The sequence below is a fragment of the Varroa destructor genome, unplaced genomic scaffold (assembly GCF_002443255.2).
Source record: "Varroa destructor unplaced genomic scaffold, Vdes_3.0 BEIS01000005.1, whole genome shotgun sequence".
Taxonomy (NCBI): Eukaryota; Metazoa; Arthropoda; class Arachnida; order Mesostigmata; family Varroidae; genus Varroa; species Varroa destructor.
Genome location: NW_019211458.1, coordinates 3,143,817 through 3,159,141, shown reverse-complemented (window position 1 = coordinate 3,159,141; position 15,325 = coordinate 3,143,817). Strand labels below are relative to the sequence as shown.

The window sequence follows — 15,325 nt, the reverse complement described above, 5'->3', positions numbered from 1 at the left end:
ATCGGGGTTTGAAATAATACATCAAGTGATGCAATTGTGCCTTTGATATATAGCTGCTACTCCTTTGCTTTGATAAATAACTTCTATACGCATTTATGTTATGTCTGTCCTGTTTCCATATTCAAATTTAAATATTTATTCATAATCTTTCGTCTGGTTTCGTGCTAGAAAAACGTGTACGTAAAAAGCTCGCAAAGTTTTCCGTTTTGATTATGGGTTTTTAACGAAACGATCTGGTATATCTTGGCTTTGGTTAGAACATCTGCGTATAGATGCGATACAACCTTGAAGGCTTACCTATTACATTATTATCTGGCGGCGGTTTCGTTTCGGCTGAATTTATCCATGGCTAGGTGTCCAAATAACAGACTGTTTTTGTTCTCCTACCTTAGTGTTCCCATTGCCGATATTTCATGATGGATTCTTTGAATTTATCATATCTCTCGTTTGGATACACATTTTCTCTTATATCTATTCTTACAATATGTTTTGTAATTTTTCCAACGATTAAAAGCGTGTCCAGTACGTCGAACACTCTAATTGTCTAGTTTTTATCGGCACCGTTCTGCCCCTTTTGTTTATTGGAGCTAGGTAATATGGGTGTCGCATTAGGTTTTCCTATATTCCTGTGGGTCGTCGACGCTTTTCTTTATTGTTTGTCCACCTCTTTTCCGTACGTTTTCCATAGATTTCACTTTTACTGGTAGGACGTGGGTTGTTTTTGTGATCTGCCCCCTAATAGATGTTCAGCATCATTGCACTGGTCATCAACTAGACTTCACTGCAGTTTGTTTCTATTTTTAATGCTAAGATCGCCTTAAGGGGTTCTATTAGATTTTCGAATAGCTGTGACACTTCATGGCCATGCCACCTCCCAGCTCGAAGTTCACAGCCGTCATCAATGAACGTTTCGTAACCATTAGCACTTGTTAAGCAAGACATTTAGCTCCGGACTTCGCAATTATAGTGGCATCTGCATTTTAAGCTAGTCTATGGGCAACCATAACGCTGTGTTTGTGATTGACGGCAACGATGATATTCTCTGCTTTTTTTCTGGGATCGCTATGCTGTTCCAGATAGGTCTAATACATAGAAGAATTAATTACTTTATATAGCAAAGCTTTCCGCTTGCAGTGCTTGTGCTTTATTCATTATATTTTTGGTATCTCATTCTAAGAGCTACTGGCTTATCTTGTTTTTACTCTTTTGTCCTACAAGGAACACCAAACCCTTAAATATTTACATGTTTTATACCAAATTGTTGCTAGTTTACTAGATTTTAGCTCTCGAACAGAATCTCTTGACCTCTCAAAAAAAATTCGGCAACACACGACGACGGAAGTGCCACTATCGCCGCGTCGATCACGAACGAGTCAACATCATTTATAGTCATAACACCATTATATATATGATTGGTTCCTATTGCTTTATAAAGCACACTCTTGGTTACAAGATTTGCTGACTTTTGTTTTTGGTCGAATTACTTCTATAAGAGGCACGCTTCATGCAGAACAACTAGTAGTAGACCATCCGAAGTTTAGTGCTTCGGATGTTTATAGACAATTACGGACTAACTAGGTGTTTCTACTTCAGCTGGCTGTGCCCCCTGCAATATTTGAATTAATCAAATGGCTTAATTATTCCTCATTTGACATTCATAAAATATTAAATGTATTCTTTAAATGAGCGTTTTCCGCACGGAGGTAAAAGAGTGTGATGATAGTGGGGGGTGATCATACACGATGACTGTTTGATACCTTGGGGGGTCATAGCGTATACTCTTCTTTAGAACGCGATAATAAGCGTGAACACCGAAAGCAATGTACACACAAGACTGGTTGACCTAGACTCTGTGCAAAAAACACGCGTTTTTCAGTCCTATACAATAGTGTGGTAAACCGTGGCACTCTGTAGGCGATACTAGATTAGGGATAATCGAGTATCGAGAATTACAAAAAAAAAAAAAAAATCGTTGATATCATTCGTAACCGCATTGCAGACCTTTTGTAAATACGAGTAATTCTCGTAAGTATGTATTACACCAAACCTCACTGTTTATTTTGCCTGAACTTTATCCGTAAACAACATCAAATGCTACTGATAGTGGGATCAAAGCAGTATATATATATATTGGCTTCGTTTTGTAAGTAAGCTAGAAGTCCATATGCCAAACGTATGAATGCACGAAGATGCTGGACCGCGGGAAATAGCCTATATTATTATCGTGACTCTTTTGCAACTAGCTAAATTGTAATTGTCATTAAATCAAAATGTAGAAAAGGGACGAAAGAGAAGGAAAGGCCATGAAAAAACCGATCCGGCGTGTTTTTACAAAACGTCAAATTTTTGGAATGATGGACGAATATTGTTATGATGGTATTCATAGGAAGATGAAAATCATGTTCGGTTGGTCAAAGGACGATTTTCGTTTTTTCGCTCGTTATGTAACGTTCGTGTGAGCTTGTTGAACTCTCAGAATCATATAGGATTTAGCGTCATATAATAAAATCACTTTGTGTAGAAATTTGTCTGTGTATTTAAATTTTTTGACTCATTTCAATGAGCTGTGTCCGTTCACTTCCTACTTCCTGTTTGACGGAGGGTAGGTAGGCTACCCTTTCGGGTCTCAGTAGGTCCTAAGTGCGAGGTGAGGCCCAGTCGATCTTGAGATGTCGATAAGATGGCTCTTCGAAGTTAAAGCACCTTTCCATACGCTGAACGTTGCCGCAGACACTAATTTGAAACCTTGTTAGGTGGCAGACTTAATTTTTCGGCAATAACGCGTTTAAGCTCACCTTTCTGTCCCTAGAACCATTGTGGGCAGGTGATTTAGGAAAAAGGCTGTTGCTCCGTAAAAAGCTCTGATTGAACTCGCATGATTCGTCACGGTTCGCTTGTTATGCCGGTGTAGAGCTTGGTTTTACATAGAAATACTCAACCTGAAGAGACTGAGAAACCTGAAGAAGCAAACTCATATAGACCAAACACACATGATTACGTTCTCCGCTCTCTCGGTTACTTATCCCAACGCCAGAATAACAATCGAGATAATGTAAGGTTTGTCGATTCTCTGTGATTAATCGCAAAATTCAAACGTACGTAGCAAAACGGATCCAGCAAAGAAAAGTTATGTAAATTTAAATCTTATGTAAAAATTGTTAGCGGATGATTGTAAATAACGCATCGTAGAGTTACAGTACGTCGCATTCTAACTTGTATTACGTAACTGTTACGTGAAACACGAGCCATCAGGCGTGTCCTGCTGCAACGCAGTTCATGTACGTTAAGCATTTTGCAAAACGACTGCGATCAAGTGATTAAACATGTGCAATAATATATTGCATTTTATGACTATGCCTAGCTTTACAAATAAGAACCTTTAAGATTTGATTATGGCTGGCCGATGTTCATGTCCGATCTTCAATGTCAGCTGCCATTTGCAGTCTTGCTCGCATCCGTATCTGACGCAGGAAGTTAGATCTTGAAACTGCGCAGTTACGTACCTTGTGAGTAAAATTTGCTACATGTAGAATTCTAATCTAATTGATTAGGTAAAATGTTTTCTTATAGTTTAACTAATGGTCGGTTACCTAAGAATATAGGATTTAGAAAATGACAAATTTCTGTTATCTAATTTTGATAATTTGGTGTCCTTCACAGAAGCCTACTAGTATTTTTTTTTTTACCTTAAGTGAATGTGCTTCAGAACAAGACTTCTAAAGAACCGTAATCGAAAAGAAAGACACTACATAATCACAAAGAAAACACAACTAAGTACTGAAAAATATTTATTAATCGAAAATTGAGATAGCTGTGCCCACTTCCATTCGTCGATTGTTTGTAGTCTTTCGGTATAAAAATTTTACTATGTACTGTTAAACAAAAGCAACGTATGAGGTACGCGCGTGCAAACCACCTCCAACTAAAAGCTTAGGGCGACGACTAGTGACATCATTTTTTCTGTCATAGATACTCTCGATGTATACATATTTTACAGAAGCTACAATGTTTTGAATTATTATGACTACTCAAACAATAACAGCATATGTTACACTTCGAACATCGTATTTTCACGTTGGCACAATTTGCTTAAGTCCTCACACATAGAAACCCAAGTGTTTTCGATCGTTTTAACTCTCAAGCTAGCAAGCTTCTATACAAAGAATTATAATGTCGAGTATAATTCGCAACGAATAAATCGATAAAAGTATTTAAATGAAAACGACATTTTTTTGGTTCTAGCACGTCATAAATAACATGACTAATAAAGATGTGAAATGCTATCACAAAGCGCTGAGCATCTCTTTAACATCCGGGGCGAGAGTGCTCCATGATGTATAGTGGCAGGGTTCAATGCGTAACTGTGGGCAAAAGACTCCTCCTGTGGGATGGGCTGGAGTTGCCGCAAAACAAATTCTTTTAACCGACCAGCGGGAGAATGTCAGTGCATCGGCCCATTCCTCGAGAACCGCCCCAGATCGCAGTGATCTCAACGTTGCCTGTCAAATGCAACACCGATCAACATGTCAGAACTCAATTAACCCTAATGATTAGTTAGTAACTTAATTTAACACACCATATCTAGAGAAAAAATGTACCATTATATCAAAATTATCGGTTGCCGAAATGGGAACCAATTCATATATTGCGTCTCTACGTGGCCAATTCATTTGCTCATAAAATCAATTTGTAGCTCTTGTTTTTAACTGAAGCCGGAGAGGTTCTGTGGTAAAGCACTTCACCATTCACAAAAAGCAGTAATCCAATTTACTCAACTTAGAAGTGCGATTGGACGACACAGCAAAGAAGGGATCTTCATAGGACAAAATGCTAGTTAAAGCGCAAACTGCCTTAACAAGCATGACAAGTTACCAAATGCCTTTTTATTATTCAAGCTAGGAACAACTAAGTGACTAAAACGACGATTGCTAATTATCAAGCCAGTATAACGCCACAATTTGTTGTCTGTACTGGGAGAAGAAAAAAGAGAAAAAAAAAAAAGCAGTTCTGAATATTACTGACTTCGCAGTATTGATTTGTTCGGAAGCATCCTTTCAGTCATATAGTGCTTCAATAGCAAAGTACGCTAAATTTTAGAATGGGCATCGATGTACTTTCGGTTGTATAGTAACTCAAGCGCTTAGGTCAAAGATACCTCCAGAATGGAATAGAATGAGCCAGAACGTTTGATTATCGATATTTAGGTCGTCTCGTTGAACAAAAAAATCAGACCATACTTGCAATACTTGTACTACAACCAGCAGGCCGAAATTCGGTAGCGTTGTTCCAGTGGTGTTTACGAGAAAACGCAAACGGAAAGATACTACCTAGGATAGGTACGTCGACCGAACTGGAGCCAAGTGTGTCGGAAACTGCTTATATGGTGGACTCAAGTCATTATACACCTATGTACCATATCTCCTTATTCATCGTCTCCGATAAAACCGCGCAGTTAACTGTCTACAACGTTCACAAAGATTCGCGTTGTAAAATTAAGTAGCAAAATGAACGAGTAACTGTTATATCAGAGGGAATTATTAAACACTGTAATATGTAAAATTGTACGAATATAATATAAGGCTATGTTTTGCAAAGTATTTCATTCTAACGCCGTCGAACGTGCCAATTCCTTCGATTGAAAAAAACGGCATTATGGCTCTATCGAAATTTCAGACTTAAGAAAAGATCTGGCCAATCTAAATTTGTCCATTTGATTGATTAGTGTCTAATGAACAGCTGACCTCCCAAAGAACATCAGAATGTCGGGAAGATTGTGCCAGTACATACTGATCAAGATTTTTTTTGCTGCATCTAAGGGATCGTTCACGGAAAGAAAGATTTCCGTGCAGAAAAGAAATATGAAAATAAGGATGTCCAGTCGTTTCAGACAAACAATGAGCTCTGTAACCCTGATTATTGTGTCAAAGGCGAGAAGTATAGCGAGGGATAAATTAACCCTCATCCAGAAAACGACATAATCCAGAAACCACGACTCTTGGAAAGAGTTCCGTCAAACAGTGACAGGCATCATCCAAAACTGCATCCTTAGTCTGAGTAAAGAGATTACCATATAGTAGAAACAATTTTTCGATAGTGGATCTATACAGTGTTTTTGACAGGCAGCTGACAGCGTTCACTATCAGCACCCATATGCGTTATCATGTCCTTAGAATATGATAATTAGAGTATTCAAATGGTTTCTTTAACTTTAGATTATTTTGTATCGGCCGTAAAGGTTTTTAAAACAATGAGAACTTAAGTTTGAAAGTATGCCTTGAACTTAGAAGACTCGAGTCAAAGATGTTTCGTTTTGTTTTATGTCACAACAATAAATTCTCGTAAATTGTTTTATATATATTGAAAGATTCTAGGCCTCACGCGAGAATATAGTAATAATAAAAATAGTAATAATATCTCTACCGAACTAAGAGCATTTGTAAAACAACCGTTGCGTGTGTAGTTTTTACCTTAATCGAACGACCAACATGGGTTTCTGCAATATATTAAGTAGCTTCTTTACTTTCAACTTTGATTTTTTTAACGTTGCCCTATTCCTCAGTGAAGTACACGAACTAGAGTTTCGAAGCTGGCAATTTGGTCGTTTCCCTTATCCATTTGGTATGTATAATTACATAAATTCTTATATAGAGCCTGTATTTGTTGACTAACTTTATATATATTAAAATTTTTACTCCGGTCCACTGGCGCGTGAGATAATATTTTTGCGGCGAATAAGTAGAATGGATGCAAACTTGTAATCGTACGCAGGTACCTAATTCTTGGGTTTGGATTAAGTGCGAGACTTTGGTTGTTATTTAAAACAATAGAAAAACAAACACAGTTAATCTTAAATAGCAATCTCACAGTGTGTTTGTACCTCTCTAATAAGCGTTTCTTTCGTCGCTTTCGAAATTCCAAGGAAGTCCTCAACTGTACTTAGATCGGCCTCGGTATAGCCTTTAGCAGGGCCTCCGTTCAGCTGTGCCGCTATGGTCGTATTCTTGACTGGAAGACCACCCAAATGCGTTTGAGGAACAACTGAAAATAAGATATTGGTTTTCTATTTAACCCAACCTATCGTGCAGCATATATCATTGTCATATTGCCCTACAGCAGCCCTCAAACGCATATACCTATTGTTCATAATTAATTTCAATAAGTCAAAATAAACTGGATTAGGGGCATCACCTTACCTTGGGAAACATAACGGTTTTGTAAGTTGATTTGACCTCACTGTAAAATTAGCTCGAGTAGAAATTGTTCGTTCATAGAGTCAAGCGATGATCAAACGCCATTTTTAAAATGGCCCAGGATAGCCCTTATGTAGTTATTATTTTCAAAAGCTTGGCTTTTCCTAACCTAATTAGGTATTGAAAGAAAGGGTAAAATTATACTAAAAATATCGAGTTAGTTTTCGAATAAAGCAAAGATTATGTCCAAAAATGTGTTTGTTCTCTAAAGAAGTAGACAGGTTAGTTCGGGCCGGACACTCTCGAAAAAACCCCCGCACATTACTTTGATTGTTGTAAGGTTTGATAATAGGTCCGTAAGAATATTTTTTTCTACAGACTGAATCTGTAATTTCAAGTTCACAGCACAAGAAACAATTAGAGACATAACGACACTAGAACCACTTGCTGCTTTTTGAGCAACTATTGTCAGAAAAATCAATCGACGAGCAGTTAAGACCAGGGCCCCGTGGCCCGTCTAGCTAGCCAGTGAGAGACGAATGGGGAAAAGTCCTGTGGAACTTATGGATTTGTATCATGAGAAGACAGTTCTCTCGTTACTGAGAGAAAGTGTCTGCATTCAGGAACAGCTTACAAACAATCACCTGCGTCTACTTTTTTAACTTGCTACTTTCAGTTAGTATTAGACAAGGAGGAAACATTGGACTTCAATTCTCGGATTGAGGTATTACAAGACACTAGAGTAATTACAAACCAGAATAGTTCCGTTTCTAAATGAACACCGACATTTACGTACATATGCAGGTTCAGTAAGCAATTATTGTCTTCGTATCGAATGTGAGGGCAGCAGTCTGAGGGAGGATGTATAGCTAACCTGATATGCCTTAATATGCCTGCGAGCATGCCTTTTAAGAGCTATGTGTCCTTTGTTGTCAGAGTGATCGTAATGACGCTACTTAACATGAGTATAAAAAACCTTTTCTATATTATCCGACTACATGGAGGCCTTAACAGCAACAGCAACGATTGCGACCACGTCTACGTGCCTGTGCCCTTTCGCAGCATTGCACTAAAAATCGGTCCTTATGCAATCGATCCCAACATAACACGGAACATCTTTTTCAAACTAAACATCCACGAGAGCGCCAATGGCGAAGACTGGAGCTTAAAACTGAAACAAGCTGAAATGGGTTCGCGTAGAAGCAGGAACAAAAACCAGCTAAGAAGACCGAGCGCACCCCGTACGTGCAACAACGATATTTGTGATCAGAATGACTGGTCCGTTTAGTCTGAGCTAGTTAAAGACAATCTTTGAAGCGTGACATCTTTCGTAGGCAATATTCCTAAAAAATACTGTCCATATTATATCTAATTCCGAAATGTATAATAAATGCGCTTAGTTAAAAAAAGGTGGATACTGGAGGAAATTCTTGAGAAAGTTTCCTCTAGCCGAAATTGATTATGCTCCGATACATACGATAGTGATTAATTAATCACTCTCGCCGATAGCGGTCCATACAGGTTTGCAACACAGTCTATCAATATCAGAGGAAGCATACGAAACGATTTACAACACTACGTCATAAGATTTACATGAGTTTAAACTAATTTCAGGGATTTTTCAAATGTCCTAAAGATGATATTAGGGGACAACGAACTGCATGCATCTATCGCAATTTCCGCACTTCATATATCGTCAGGATCGTAGAAATCAGGTTTCCTAGAGAGTCTAACATGGGACCCATACATGGCAGAGCAAGCGACGACAGTTCTGATTAGCGGGCTCGTCTATTTCTACTCGTTGCACTCTAGGCAAAGACATCTTCACGACTTTTCGCTCCTTATTCAAAAAATTCGTCTCGAAAACTTCCGTTGATGCAAGCTCAAAGCAATAACGTAGGTTCTCGAACAGCAGTGGCGAGTCACCTAGAATATACCCGAAGCAATAGGTCCAGTGCTCTTTTGAAGAAAGAGGCCTTGACGCGATTTAATTGTTCAGGGTTTTTCACTGTAGGACCTTCCCTAATGGCGCCTATACCACACATTGCAATCTATGGCTATCTGGAGATTAAACAAGGTAAGAGCAGTTGCGGACGAGGCCTATGCTGTCAACACTGCTTTCGCGTATCTCTAGGTGACGTGCACAGTTCTGCCGTTTTCGGATGGGAAAAATCCCATGTATGGACTCCGGTCGGATCACATGGATACAAGGTGTCAGTAGTCTTATATCCCCTCTTGAACTTCATCGCTTCTACTTCAATCAGGTCTATGGTCAGCCTCAAATCTGTGGCCATTGCGTGGCTCCGGGTTGAAATTTTGCTGCACTTGGAACCTGCTCGACCCTTATATCATTTATTCGTTTACGTACAACATACCTTCGACTAGTTTCTCGGGCCGTCTTATTTGATTAGGGAGGCCCTTGAATAGAATAGAGGATAAAATTAGGTTCAAGTCGTGTTTCCTGTGAAAGGCGGAAATTCGGCCACTCCAACGTCGATAGTTATTCTGTGCTCCTATAGAGTGGCAACGAAAAAGTTGAACACGTTTATATAAACATTCACTTCCATCAACGTCATCATAACCTTCTCTTTGGATACCGAATCGAAGACCGCCTTGAAGTCGACGAACCCATTTCGGAACGTCAATGAAACTCATTGATTCATTCTCCAGCGCAAACATTTCATAAACTGTTCTGTTGGCCAGTCTGATGTTACCGCTACGCACACCCTACGATGCCATTTGCCTGCTAAGTCGATTGTCGGATCAACCTTATTGCCAGTCTTATAGGCAACGCGTCTCACTTTGTTATACTTAGGGCAGCACATAGGCATTGCACGTAAACATTTATATTGCCTAGCGGCGATTTTCTTGAGCGCGATGATTGGGATGGATAATACGACTGTTTTCACAAGTTGGTGGGTACCCCAGAGAATGGAAACTATGCATCGCCGGTTTCTGTGATCGCTTTTGAACCTTACAGAACAGCTGGTTTGCGTTTGTTTTTAGCTCTATTGATGTGGCACCTGGATTGACATGGTCCTCTCCATCCTGTCTATATATACACAGTTCGAATTGATCGCGCTTCATCGACGAGACGTAGGTTGCAACACTGCCGCTCACTCTGTTAATCCGAGGAAGAGAGCGTAGATACTTTCGCAGGTCCGATCAACATATTCTTGAAAAAAGGACTGTTTGCTCCTAACCCCTGCAAATAGCGGACATTTTCAATATTTCGGAATGAAAACGGCTGTTGGTATTTAGCAGGTCTAGGGAGGCTCAGCGGAAACACTCAGAGACCGAGGAGCACCTGGACGTAACCGGCTAGTAGTCAACTGATAACATAAGTCAGTGGATGCCCTGATTGACTTGTTATCAATAAGGTCATGCGGCCGAATCGAAGCAAGGTATGACGCTTCTCGGTTTTTAAGTTTCGTCTATCGACGCTTATATTCAACAAGGTTGTATTCGCAAAGTTTGTAATCAAAAAACGATAATCCTCGTGGCAAACAGTGAAGGATGTCCCTTAAAACCATCTTCTTAAAGACGGATAAAAGGCTGCTTGTTCAGCTATGTCTAAGCTGTCTATTTATTGCCCAGTACCATTTCCTGAGTAAAACAATGTCTTCGAAGGAGCAGTGTTGATTTCGTAAAGCTAAAGATGATAGCGTTCAACATTTTCCTGTAGAAGGTAACGGAAACACTGAGCAGACCCTTATAGAGAATATGCGTCAACTTTAAAGCAGCGTAGGATTCAAAATCGAAACATGTCGTACTGGATAAACCTGACAAAGTGAGCGTACATGTGCTTAGATCGCTCGAAGCGATGCTACAGAGCAACACCAATACGGATGGATGCTGGTGAGGCGATGACAGTTAGTAGGTTTCTAGTCATCATAGACATCAATCAACAGTCCAGACTTGCTTAGCCAGATGCGTTGACTTCATGGGGTGATCTGCTTCTTCAACCTGAGGATCACACTCACAGTTGCCTAAGGCATACAGGTGATTTGGAAATACACATCTAACGTGCACCCGGCTAGTGCTTGTAATAAACTGCTATATCTATAAGCGAGATATGAGATGCGGTCAAGACTGACAAAACGAGGCGTACAACGATGCCTTCGTTATCACAATGCGCAACGAAGGTATGTTCAAGGCCGATCGCTGCAGTTGTTCTTAACACCCGATACGGGGTGAAGGTAGGCATTTAATTACGACTAGCATCGTCCAATATTTGAAGCAAACTGATAACTTACGTGCCTTCGTTATAACTAGCTAATTTTCGAGAAAATTTGAACTGAAGACGCTCATATCGTTGATCCATATAGCTTCACAAAGTAGGATTACGTGGACTAAAATGAAACTACATGGGATAACAATGGTTTCATGCGAGGCAGTCAGTTATCCAACAAAAGTAATCCCTATCCATCTAAAAAGGGCTGCAATTATGGCTAACGAAGACAATGTTTTATAATAATTTACTGCTAAATTAAGCAAGTCAGGTACTACTATTCGTCTTTTGCGGACCAACGTCAAGCTCTGCTGCGCAATATGAGGCCACCTTTTGGATGCCCCATGTACCGACACATCCTGGAGTTGCATTTTGACCGAAAAACCTGGAAGAAAGACGGTAAGAACGTGCGAACCGTTCCCTCAAGCCGGTCTGACCGCACCGAAGCCTGTATAGTTATCGTGATTATGCATGATTTTAGTACAAATAATTATAGCAAATTCTGATCGGTGACTTTGGCTATCTGCAATATGATGCGTGTGTCGACGACATTGTATTCTGCGAACGATGTGTGTTGCCAATAAAAACTTTGTTCAAAACAACCAGTTGTGACATGTTGTTGTAGACAAGTGCATGAAATGCAACGAACTTAGGAATGTTAAGTTCGTTATTAAGTTATTAAGCCAAACTGTACATTGAGTTCGCTTACTTCTTTAATTATTACCCACATAGCCGCCTGAATTATCATGTTAAATAACTCTCCACTGGTTTAATTGAGCGGCTGACTTCTTCGCACGGCATTACTTGCGCCTCGTGTAGCCCCATTGCATGTCCATATAACTTCACTTTATGTAGCTCCACGTTCTGGAGTTATGTGGGCTTCAGTTGATATCTTCTCGAAATATACTGAGCCAACTTAATAGAAGAGTCTTAGATAATAGAAGATTGGAATTTTCTCTTCCGCGGCACTGCTTTAAACGACAGCTCATATGGCCCCACCTCTTCCCACATGTACTATAAAATACTTTATTTCAAATAACAAATAGCAAAAGATCAATCCCTAAATTGGCCCTATGGCGTTCATGAAACTTGCTTTAAGTCTACATTTAAAACGTAGCTTACGTTTACTAAGACGAGTTTGGTTAAAGATGAAATGCACTAATGCAAACTGCACGAAGTTTCTAAGCTGTGTACAGCTGAAAAATGTCGACTACTATATTATTATGGTAGTATTATCTTGTTTTTCAATATATATATATATATATATATATATATATATATATATATATATATGTGCAGCCATATTGTTGATGGTCTCAGAAGAATCGTTTCTTACGGAAAATTTGCCACAAAAAAAACAACAACAAAGGCTTTGATAAATATTTTTTGATTAGGTTACAATGTGATATAGTATTAAAGCCTAGACCTTCAATCCGTTTTTTGTTTTGACGTATGTGCCTTTTTCCATCCGACACAACGGAACGATTAGTTCAGCGGATTAAGAATCACCTGATTTTCAGCAACAATAGTTTAATGATGAATATGTTACCTACTGTTGGCCACTACCAACGGGCTAAATTAAATTCCATTCATTGACACTAATGTGAAATTAATATCTTTTCGCTGATACCCATAGAAAACCACTTATTTTTCTTCAATTTTTGAAAATCTAAAGAGCAACTCATTTTTTGATTTTTGCGAAGCTCATAAAGTGTATCATCTCTAGTTTATTGTATAGATCGTAAGAGGTGGATAATCGTTAAAGCAAGATATGAAGAGTAGGCTACTGGCGGGAAAAATCTCTAGCCCAGTTTTAAACTGAATATTATACGCCAATATAAGACATGTCGATCATGGCTAACTTTCCGCGCAATGTCGTATAATTAATGGTCACTGATATAACAAAATTATGGATAAAATGCCCTATTCATCGATGTCGCTGTCTCCTGAGCTTTAAATGCTTATAATGTAGGACACTCGTTATATTGGCAAGCGAAAACCGCAGTTTTTTTTTGCGTTGAGCCGCACATTGAAAACTCACGTAATTCTATTTAAATATGTTTTTACGACGAGTGACATTTCATCGAGAAATATTGTTGTTTAAGCCGGGCATATGAAATATCAATTTGTATTTTATCGGGACTGATTATGATATAATGCTAAAGCAATTTGAATAAACGACGAGAATTAATACAATTATCTAGTATCAACATGCATATATATAGACAATGATGGAGATCTAGTTAGCTAACATTTCAGGAACTGCCTACCGATAAAGCTGGTCTCAGCCATAAGGACCCAATTCTTGAACATTTTCAACTTCCATACCCCCGGCCGCAAGGGCTTCCGCAGCGGAGGTTTGTGATGCTCGATCTGTTCAGAAATTCCCACCTAGAGAACAAAGAACAACTTAGAAGGTGTATTCTTAAGTTCCAGTGCAAAAAGTAAATCATTTACTCCACTTATTTAACATTTAGTGAGGGCGGGGCTGATCAAAATTCTACGGCTTTGTAGCCGGCCGATGCATATACCTACGTTTCCTTAAGAGTTCTTCCGAAAAGGTTCCCCGATGATTAGTTCAATAAGTGAACGTGCTTAGAGGTATCATTAACTTATGGGACTATGGTCCCAATGGTTCGTAGAAAAAACTACACAACGTGTTATTGTTACTTACTTTAACTTCATATGAACCTGCAACGACTTGAGCAGGGTCAATCCAAACGAACGTTACTGAAGACGCCGGACCCCTGCCCCATTCATGCAAAACTCCCGGCTCGCTCTGTGGACCTATTTCAACCAAAAGGTGAAAAGCAACAGGCGCTATTGAAGAAGCAGCCGGTAATTATTATAAATCTCTTTTCAACATGTAGGTGGCTGGAAAAATATTTTAGCACCGTGAGAAATGACACTGTCGTCTAATTCGTTTTCTTTACTAACGAGCATTGACAAGTACCTATATAGAACCAGTGCTATACTAAGAAAGGTGGAAGGCACCTAAAAGTATGAAATATATTCCGATATATTAAATGCAGTATTGAGCATATCATGTCTGAGTAAGATGCGCATTTACCCATGATTCCGGCGAAATTTCGGAAGAGAAGTTCCTTGACATCGAAATCCGAAGATACCTCAATCCTCCTTAGTCTATCATCAAAAGGATCGTTTTCAAACTTCCCAGATTTCTGAAAGGACTTGATTGGGCTCACCAAGGCCTCTACTTTCACTGGTTCTGGCAAATGTTCTGCTCGCGCCTCATACTGAATAATCACCCCTACAACAAATATGTAGACATAATTTTAATTCTAGCTTATTTAAGGAACCCAGCGTTGCCTGACATTCTTATAGTGTGCATGTGCCGCTATACGATCCATACTAGACACATTACTTGGTTTCACCATGGCGCACTTTGTACGCACATGGCAGAATGATTTTTTTATCTCACTACCTTTGAATAGATCGTGTTGAAAATATAGCCATGTTTCAAGTACTCGCGAGGCCCGCAGAACGCATCGACTTCCAAGTTGACCTAGATGATGGGCTGAAAGGCGTGCCAAGGAACTCCATGCTGACAGACGCCCTTGATCTGGCACAGGTGACCGGTCTAAATAGTGAAACTCGTTCTGCCAGTACGATGTCTCACTAGCCAGATTAGCTACGAAATGTACGTCCGGTAATTATGCAGAGTGCGTTTATAAGATTTTTGAGTTAGCAAAGTAACCGAATAATTGAGCTATACAAAGGGCCAATGACTTGGCCCCACGTGCTTGTTTGTATATGAGCGACCCACATTTAAGAATGATTTGATTTTTTGCGAAACACTTCATTACCTGTCTCTACTAAAAATACTGTTCTATACTTGACAATCTGGCAAAAAGTCGTCTAGCTCTAAAATGAAGAATATGTA

General features: G+C 39.3%; 1 protein-coding gene across 1 annotated transcript in view; it reads right to left on the bottom strand.

Annotated features, from left to right (window-relative positions):
• Positions 1-3,775: 3,775 nt before the first annotated feature.
• oxt (Xylosyltransferase oxt) overlaps positions 3,776-15,325 on the bottom strand; it is a 39,244-nt gene continuing 27,694 nt past the window's right edge. Inside the window, exons 11-16 of the mRNA XM_022807664.2 lie at positions 14,867-15,073; positions 14,492-14,692; positions 14,096-14,208; positions 13,692-13,812; positions 6,878-7,038; positions 3,776-4,499 (exon numbers count right to left, since the gene is read on the bottom strand). Coding sequence (XP_022663399.1) covers positions 4,284-4,499; positions 6,878-7,038; positions 13,692-13,812; positions 14,096-14,208; positions 14,492-14,692; positions 14,867-15,073 — 1,019 coding nt within the window. The 3' untranslated portion in view covers positions 3,776-4,283. The remainder of the gene's footprint in view (positions 4,500-6,877; positions 7,039-13,691; positions 13,813-14,095; positions 14,209-14,491; positions 14,693-14,866; positions 15,074-15,325) is intronic.